Raw genomic sequence first — 9,443 nt, forward strand, 5'->3', positions numbered from 1 at the left:
TTATAATTATCGAGCAGGCCGGGCAAGCCCATGACGGGTTGTCGGGCGCCCATGGGCTCCTTCGGACCCGGACGGTACATGATAGGCTGCAGGCTTCCGGGCATTCTGTACACCCCTACTCATCCTAATCACATTTTTATAAATAAAAGTCATTGAAAAATAAAAATGAAAAAGATTTTAACCAATTATATTGCTACAAATAAGTAAACAAATTACAGAAAATTTTATGGGGCGGGGATAAAACTTTATTTTTCCCAATATTTAGGATTTTTTGCTGGAAGATTATGACTATAAAGTTAGCACCACAGTCAACAGGATTATTTATTTTTATCATTCTAGCAGTAACACGGTCAACCATTTTAAAATCTTATACTAGTTATCTAGAAATATCAGCACTTACAATTACTACTATACTATTATACTTCCAAAGGGCTGACCGAAGTTTGATCAGCCCAGACTCTGATATTCAGTAACTCATGTTTCAATTGTTATTGTTATGTACATTTAGTAGTACAACTCTGATATGACTTGCCCTAATAAGTAAACTAAGGAAAACAAAACTCAAGAACCTGACAATAAGAAACTTGTCATTCAGAGAATCAACAAACACCGCAACTCTTCCTACAATATCCAGCAGCATCTTTAGTACCCACCATGTAGACTGGGTTCTTGTCACATTCACCAACTGCAGCCCACTGCTCACAATGTTTGTCTTCGTCTATGCATCCTGCGTCAGTGCTTCTTGTTGTTCGTTTATCAAAATCTCTAACATGGATCCACTTGGTTGCAGACCATTTCTCACCTTCGATAACAGGACAGCTACCATGTAAGCTTGTTGGATCCTGTGATGTATCCAAGTTGAGGCCAAAGAATAACAAGGCATCACCTTTCCTGGTTTTCACTGTTGGGTACGCACTAAAAAGTCAGCATGTGTATAATCCAATCGACGCATTGCTAGTTATAAACTACTTTATCAAATCAAGCACAATAAGCGAGGTTCGGAAATATAATATGCATTGTGGATATGTTTCCTATTTGTGACTTTAATTCTTTAATCTAAACAGAACTCTACCCGTCATACAAACAACCAAAACAATATAGAAGACTATATGCTTATTTGAACACCACAAGGATGATTTGGTTAATCAACACCTTTAACATGAATGAGCAAGGCCACACAAAGTGATAACTAGAAACTTGGTGATGAAGGACCATCCCACTGATGACCGTTAAAGTCACAACCATCACATGGAAGGGTCTTAACGAATGATCAGCAGAATGGGATACAAATTCTGAAGTACAAGATATAGGTTTGCGGATCTCATCTATAGTATACAAGTTTTCCAATCTTAAGGCTTCACAACAGTACCTGCATATCCCTTTTTGGCGCAGTCAGACCAAGACTCATCCTTCACTTGAGACGCCTTCGCCTAGAATAAAAAAATGTTCTGTCATTGACACGATAAATGAGAAAAACCATAGATTGCAAAAACTAGAACTTAATTTTACCTCTGAGTCAGGGAAGACTGTTTCACCACCCTTCTCTACATTAGACAAGTACATAAGTACAGTTGCAATCCGCTGGCCTCCATATTCTTGATTCACCTTGTCATGGAAATAGTCGTAATGTGGCTCATACTTTTGACCATTCTCATAGTGCAGTATTTGCATGGCCTCTCCATTTTCTGATAAGTGATAACCATAAACTTAATGTTGAAACTTTAAAAGTTAACCAAATTGGTGAACATAAAAGAAAGAAGGGTGTTCCAAAATTACCTTCCGGAAGGAAAGACCAAGCAGCAATTCTTTCCTCAATATGTTTTACAGCTTCATCCTTCAAATACCAAAAAGCGAGCAATAAAGGAAAAGTAAGTTGACCTTTCATATATACAAGCAGCAAGCACATTAACTTGGCTATTGGCAAAACAAGACAAGGGCATGACTACAAAGATAATGAAAGAAGCATCAAAAAAAAGTATAAAGGACAGACAGATGCTTCTAACAAGATATAACATGTAGTGACTTCAGATATCACCTAACATATCAATGGTTATAAACAAGATTGCAGTTCAATCTAACAGTTAAAAAAACTAGTTACACAGAAGCCTCATGGTGGACAAGCTGGACTCATTACTCCCATGATCATAGAATAATTCATAAATGTGCTTGTAAAATTCCCTAAAGTCGGAAGACTCCGAACATGCAGTCCATAATAGGGATGCGTTATGACTATTAATAAAACAGGGACAGTAAAGATGGGGAAAAAATACAAAAAGAATCTACTATAGATTTCTATTCCCAGTTTTATATTCAAGGCCATGCCCGGCCCTTGTCTGCTCCTGAAAACATCATTAGGTGGTAAAAGAATATGGCCGTTCTTCACCACTCACGTAAAAATGATTAAACTTCTGGGAAAATTTACTCAGGGATTCACATATGGCAACACAAACACATGCAAAATCAAATGATAAACCAGAACCAAAATGTCGTCAGCAGCATGTTAGTTGTTCTACAGCACAGATACAAAAGTAAGAAGCAGGAATAAGGTTTATGACTTTATTCCTTTTGCTACTTCAAAAGGGCACATATTTAACAAACAAATTCATGTTTTTATTTCTTGCTAGCATTTATTAGGTGGAATGTTTGGATGCCCCTATATGGTATCAGTGGAATTTAAGCAGACCCTAAACTAAAATCCACAGCAGTCTTCACCGAGTTTATTAAGGTATAGGAAGATGAATGGTGTTGCAAAACTAACTCTGAAGACGAATCCCTTAATTCCATGAATTTCCAAGAAAAAAGACGCCTCTTGTTTCTGTATTACGTTTCTGTTATGCGAGAATGAGATTTCAGGGAACGTTGAGTTTGCAGTTGAAATATTCTCATGCTTCTTCATAAAGGAAGACAATGTCATACCCCAAAATCATCATTCAAAAAGGTAGTTTTTCCATTCAATGTGACTCAGTAGGTGCATCTAGATTTTGAAACTTAAACCACTGATACTTCCTCATAAATCAACTAATTCCACCACCTTCACAAGTCAATCCACTTTGGTAAAAGACCACCACCTAAATACTTCATTAGTCCATTGATTCATCCAATAATGCTCATAGAAAAAAATACTTCTTTCGCCTAACAATGATTCAAACAAGTACCACCACAATTGTAGATTGAGAGATAAAATCGAAAAACTCACCTGTCCTTTAGAGAGAAACATTCCTGAGCTTGTTCTGACCTCACTCTTTACGCTCTTACCCGATTCATTATCAGCCACCATTGATAATTCCAACTTATCCTTTGCCTATTTCACCTCAAAACAATAAAAGCAGCCATAAATGTCTAATAAACAAAAATCACAAACAAAATAAAGGAAATTTCTGGGAGAAAAAAATCACCAGAGTAATGAGGTGGTCACATTCTTCATCAGTCAGAAAATTCTTATACAAAAAAGCTCTGCACCAAAGGAAAAAAAATAAACAAAACCCAAATCAAGATAAATAAAAAATCAATCAAATTATCAATTTTAAGGGAAACCCATCTCTGTAATCACAAATAAAAATCAAACCTTGGGCGCCATGAAAGTTGAGTAACTCTGGTTGGATCGAAACCAGGAGGGCTTCGTTTCATTTTTAAGTGAGACCCATCATCGTTGTTATCACCAAACCAACGAGGGAGATATGCAGAATGAGAGAAATTAAGAAGAGAAAGAAGAATAAACACTAAAAACACCCAGAAATCCATTTATTGGAAAGAAAAAGAACCCTAAATAAGAATTCTTCTTTCTAACAAAATTAGACACAACGAGAGAAAGAGGGAAGAAATACAGGAGAAGAATAAGAAGAAAGTAGAATGGAGAAAACAGCGGCCTTTAATTAGTACAGTCCACGGGCGTGGACAGATCTAACACATTTATGATTCTGGTTTATGATTTTGTTTGCGTTACTAGTAGATCTAAACCGTTGAGTGAGATTGTGTAAAAAGATGAGAGTTTTGATTAAGGTGGACGACGCCCACTGGATATGTGGAGTTTTTCCAAGTCTTTGTTTCATGGCTTATTCAAAGATGATAAAGAGTAAAAGTCTTTGCGTTTGTCGTCGCCTGTATTGTCCTTGACAGGGTGGGTGGGGCATATTGTCTTTCAGAATTTTCTTCGCCTACTTGTAGGGTGCTGCCTGCGTTATGCATAAATGGTCGAATTTAGTGACATTCGTAGGCAATTGGAGGACACATTTTGGGAAATTGGAAAGCGCTATGGTGAATCTTGGGTACGCCAGATTTAAAGTTATTAGCTTGGTCGAGGGTGGGAGAAAAATCAAAACTTGGAATTCGACTTGACACTCTCTAGCTTCTTCTCAAAACCAAAAAAAAATCTTCCTCCATTAAAGCCTGAGCAGATTTGTTTACTTTTTCTAGTTTTCATACATGAATTGCAGTCTATGATAAATTTATTTAAGATTTTGTATCAATCTCCATTGCTTTTAGGAGATTTTTATGGGGTTTTTGGGGTTGTGTTGCCTTTTTTGTTTGTGTCTTCTCCTTTATGGAGATTCTTTATGCTCTCTCATGGAGTTTCTTTGTGATCTCAATGGAGATTTGAAGAGGAAATCAAGATTCAAGACTTTGGGCATACTACTCTCATATTTTTATGAGAAAATCTCTTTTTCAAGAAGAAAAAACCCTTTCAAAATGGTTGGATTATAATCTTAAAACCATTCTATCAATTTTAGGATTGTTTGGTACTCTTTTTGGTAGTTTGTTACTTCTCTTCACAAATTACTCTTTGTTAGTACCTTTGAATTGTAATTTGATTTTTGAACTTGATGTACTTGGAATCCATGTAATCTGTTTTTTTTATCATGAATGAAATTTATGAGATTTATCAAAAAAAAGAAGAAAAAAATCGACTTGAGGGAGAATAAAAAGCATGATAAAAAGGAGAAGCTAATTTATGTGTAAAAGTGAGCAAAATGAAGTTGTTTGGTGGAAATCGTTTTCGGCTTCCAACAAAAACTATCAACTTAAATTAAGGTATCTATTAGAATGTTGGATAAGTGAGTCACATAATAATTGTTTTACTCCGCATTTTAGAAATAAAGCCACATGTTTTTGTGTACGGCAAAAATTATCAAGTTTGAGCTAAAGTATTTATTAGAATGTTGAATAAGTGACTTTATCAGAATGTTGAATAAAGCCACATTATGACTTTATCTCTAAAATATGGAAAAAAACAATTACTCTAGGACTCATTATTTTTATTTTTTTTGTCAAAAAAATAAAAATAAATAAGTGAGTGAGTCCTAGAGTAATTGTTTTTTTCTATATCTTAGAGATAAAGTCACAATGTGGACACCATAATGCTTTCTCTTAAAGCAAACGCAACGGGGATTGGTCACTCTTATATAAATTAGTGTGGTCTAGTTTGGCTCACCATTAGAATAATTATTCCCATCTTCGTAAATTAAGATTGGGTTCTAATTCATATGACATCGAATGAGAAGGCCGTACGACATATAATATGTTATTTGGACGATATAATATTTGCCTTATAGATTATTCTAATATCTACGTAGAATTTCGATCACCCATCTGTATTAAAATAATAGATTAAAAGACTTTTAACAACACACTTTGTGTTTTTTGTGCGTTTATTTAAGTTTATCCCTATAATGACACACTACTAACGTGTTTTATAGGAGAAAATTTTCTCTTAAAAGATGTTGATAATCATTTAACTGCGGATACCTGGACCAGAAGCCTGTAATGATATGAAGGATTATTGTGGTCTCATTGTATTGAATGCTGAAATAAAGAAGTATAACTAGATTTTCTGAAAACCTAGAGCGATAGAAAACTCTCAAACCTAAAACCGTTACCTGCTCCGATTTGATCTCACGAGTGCATATCGGAGCAGACCTTTTATACTAATCTCATCGTGCATGCTTTTATTTCCTCTTCTACTTGATTAACTTTAGTTTTTTTTTCGGTTAGTCTTTTTCATGGATTGATTTTGTTGAGTCTGTAACAAAATCAGAACAATATTCTCTTTATTAGTATTGATCCTCTAAACAATATTTCTCTTTATTAATATTTAGTATCATATTTGATATTGATTTCGTTTTTAAGATTTGGATTTTCTTACTAGGTTTTCTACTGAGTTAACTTTTTAAGTGACTGCAATATAGTTTTTGCTTTTGATTTTCGTATCGGGTTTGCATGCTTTAATTTTTAGGTACAAATGAAAGTTGTTGGTTGGCTTTATTTCAACTTTATTCTAGAATTCAAACCAAAATTATTGTGACTCTCTGTTTGGATTTAGTTTATCATCTGTTTGGGTCTTTTTTAGGTTCATAAAAATCGGGGCTCAATTATTCTTATGTCTCTTTTCATTTGGTTTTGAAATCGGCCTTGATAAAGTTTCGACAGGAAAATGATCAAGTTCTCTCTAAGAGAACACAAACTACAGCAGAAACAACTTTAAATGGATCAAATACTCCATCAGTAACTTCACCAAAAACACCAAAGACTCCAGCAGCAACACTAGCTCCAAAGACACCAGCAGAACATCGATACAACAGATCGATACCGAAGAAAATTTAGACCAACTCGGACCGCCCAAAGATAACCAATTATGATTATTTTTGTCACATATGTTACTTTATTTTGAAAAAATATCGTGATAAATGGTTGGATCTATGGATCCTTTTATGCCTTTGTCATATGTGTTACTATGATTATGAAAAAACATTTGAGAAATGATTGAGTCGTCGGATCATAACTTCTCTACTGTTAGTAGACTTGTTTTTTCTTTTTCTTTTTTAATCTGCAAAGAAGAAATTTAATGATAAAAAATGGTATAAAAGTTATCCCACCGTAAACAGAGTACAAAAGGAAAAGAAAAAAGTTGGTAATAAGCTACCAACCTACACAAGATTAAATTAGATATTACACCAGTCTGTCATAACAGTATAATGGTTCACAGAAACAAACTCTTTAATACCTAAATCTCATTAAATAAACAATAGATAGCTTTGTTGACAATTGCAATGCCATTGCTTCTTTTATCTGAAAAGATTTTTGCATTCCTCTCATTCCAAATGCACTACAACTGAACTTGGTGCATTATGATGCATAACACTTGTTTGTAAATTGTTAGTAGACTTGTTAATCAAATTGGAAGTGTTATCTTTAGTCCAAAAAGACTATCTAAACTAGGGCTGTCAACGGTTCCGGGTCCTCCCGGGTAGTACATGGCCCAGAACCGGACCCGACATATCAGCGTCGGTTCCGGGTCCTAACGGTTCCGGGGCCGGTTCCATAATGTGTTGGCCCAGAACCGGACCCAGTAAAGGTCACGGGTAATCACCGGGTCCGGGTACCCATCGGGTAAAAACACAAACTTATATCAGTTATATGACTTCCCAATTTTATGGCTCCTGAATACTGAAAAAGGATTATTCAACACCTGAAAAGTGACCATCTTTAACATACATACAAAAGTAGAGTAAACTTGAGCTTAGAATCCTTAGATTAGGAAAATCAAAGTTACTTTCCTAGCTATAAGTAAGAATCTGCCATTATATATGATAAATATTAAATACAAAAGTTGGCAGACATTTTTTTAGCCGATAACTACAAGTAACGCCAGCCCTAATGGCTAATATAGTCTGTCGTATTATAACCACAAAAGTTGACAGACATATCATTCTATAAAGTGTAGAAGCCCCAAAAGATAAATGCGTTTCCTTCACAAATACATATACAAAAAAGAAGGATGTAGTTCGCACTTCGCATGTTCTTTGGCTATGCCTATATAATATATATATATACCAAAAAGAAGTTCCAACCAGTTCACTAAAGATTTCACCATCATATTTCCAATTGTTCCTGCAAGAGAAACAAAAACAGTTGATCATACCCAATTCAGAAACCACCTCAAAATTATTATCACTACCACGTTCTCTACCAAGTTTAAGGAAATACATTACGCAAAGACAATGTGCTACGAGTAAACAAGTACAAATCTTGCATCTTCAACCAAACAACGTGTACAAGTAACCATATCACAATCAAAGACCTTGCCTGTGATGAAGCAAGAGTTTCTTCCATGATTGTACTCACCAAATATACAACTAGCTAGGGCCAGGACCACAAGCAAACATTAAAATTCCCAAATATACAACTAGCTAGGACAAATATTGTATAGACAGACACAAGTCAAACTTTCTTATACTGTACTAACACATTTCGACAAAGTTTAAGGAAATACAAATTTGTGCATTCCAAGGTTAGCTGGTTATTTTACCTTAAATTCATAGTCAGTCAGTTAGACAATGTGCGATGTTGCATCATCATCGTCTGACTCGAGCTCCTCCATTGCCTCCAAAAGAGTCTGAAGTGAAGTACTACCTAACCCAAATCCCTCATCTAACACAATAAAATAGTTAGTTGACGTACAAGAACCATAGTAAATGAATCACTAACTAAAATTGATATAATAGCAAACATGAATTGAATATGTTACTTACTCTTCAACGCACTTCTTATCCAATCTTGTGTGCATATCAGAGCTTCAATTGTTTCTGGAAGCATTGAAGAACGAAATTTATCTACAACTCTACCACCGGTGCTGAAAACAGATTCAGAAGCCACCGATGACGCATGAATTGCTAATATATCACGAGCTATCACTGCTACAATTGGATACATTGGTCCATGAAATTTCCACCACCCCAAAACATCAAAACTAGAATCATTCAGATCAATACCACTTCCTTTTCTAATAGGGTGAACATCAGCTGATAGGTATTGCTCTAGATCTGTGCGAACAACGTCATGTTGTAAACTTTCTTCCAGAAATGCCGTCAAACCTTTCCTTCTAGAAGTAAAAGAACTTTGAGAAGATGAAGTACTACCACTACTACCAACTGAATCTTCCATGTTCACTTGATTTGTCGAAATGTTTGCTGAGTATACATGAGCTGAAGAAGCATAATGTGTTGCATATTCATTATACAATCTTTTCAAGACTTCTATAACTTCTAACTTCTTCTCCTCGATGTTACCAGGATATATTAATGGGAAATAGTAATCCAATAATTTCATTTTAAACCGAGGATCTAAAATGGAAGCTATTGCAAATGTTTTACTAGTAAGTTGCCAATATCTTTCAAACTTTTTCATCATATTCACTGCCATTTTTGAGATTAATGCATCATCGGAATCACACCACTCACGAAGTTCTAAATACAAAGAACAAGCAGTATCAAAATAAGGATTAACTGTCACGTATGACGTACCTGAAAAGAGAATGGTGACTTCATAAAAGAACTTCAAGCAAATTGAAAGACTACTTGCATTCTTCCAGTCTTCACTCATTGGAGCAACATTAAGAAAATCAGGTTCAATCTTCCCGAACCGGTTAAATGCTTCCCGAAATAGAAGTG

The 9,443-nt window shown here is 35.1% G+C and overlaps 1 protein-coding gene across 1 annotated transcript; it reads right to left on the minus strand.

The window, feature by feature from the left end:
- Nucleotides 1–324: 324 nt before the first annotated feature.
- Nucleotides 325–4,048, minus strand: LOC113318370 (probable prolyl 4-hydroxylase 7). The gene is made up of 7 exons (XM_026566517.1): nucleotides 3,566–4,048; nucleotides 3,396–3,453; nucleotides 3,197–3,301; nucleotides 1,777–1,834; nucleotides 1,510–1,685; nucleotides 1,370–1,430; nucleotides 325–901 (listed from the first exon to the last, which is right to left on the minus strand). Exons 1-7 carry the CDS (start codon nucleotides 3,739–3,741, stop codon nucleotides 600–602), a joined length of 936 nt encoding a protein of 311 aa, XP_026422302.1. The 5' UTR covers nucleotides 3,742–4,048; the 3' UTR covers nucleotides 325–599.
- Between the last annotated feature and the right edge of the window lie 5,395 nt (nucleotides 4,049–9,443).

Source organism: Papaver somniferum, chromosome 10 (genome assembly GCF_003573695.1).
Source record: "Papaver somniferum cultivar HN1 chromosome 10, ASM357369v1, whole genome shotgun sequence".
Taxonomy (NCBI): domain Eukaryota; kingdom Viridiplantae; phylum Streptophyta; class Magnoliopsida; order Ranunculales; family Papaveraceae; genus Papaver; species Papaver somniferum.

Coding starts and splice junctions, on each gene's coding strand:
- LOC113318370 (XM_026566517.1), bottom strand. CDS start 3,741: ATGGATTTCTGGGTGTTTTTAGTGTTTATTCTTCTTTCTCTTCTTAAT. Junction 1,686..1,776: donor TTGGTCTTTCCTTCCGGAAG/GTAATTTTGGAA, acceptor ATCACTTATCAG/AAAATGGAGAGGCCATGCAA. Junction 902..1,369: donor CGCCAAAAAGGGATATGCAG/GTACTGTTGTGA, acceptor CGTACCCAACAG/TGAAAACCAGGAAAGGTGAT.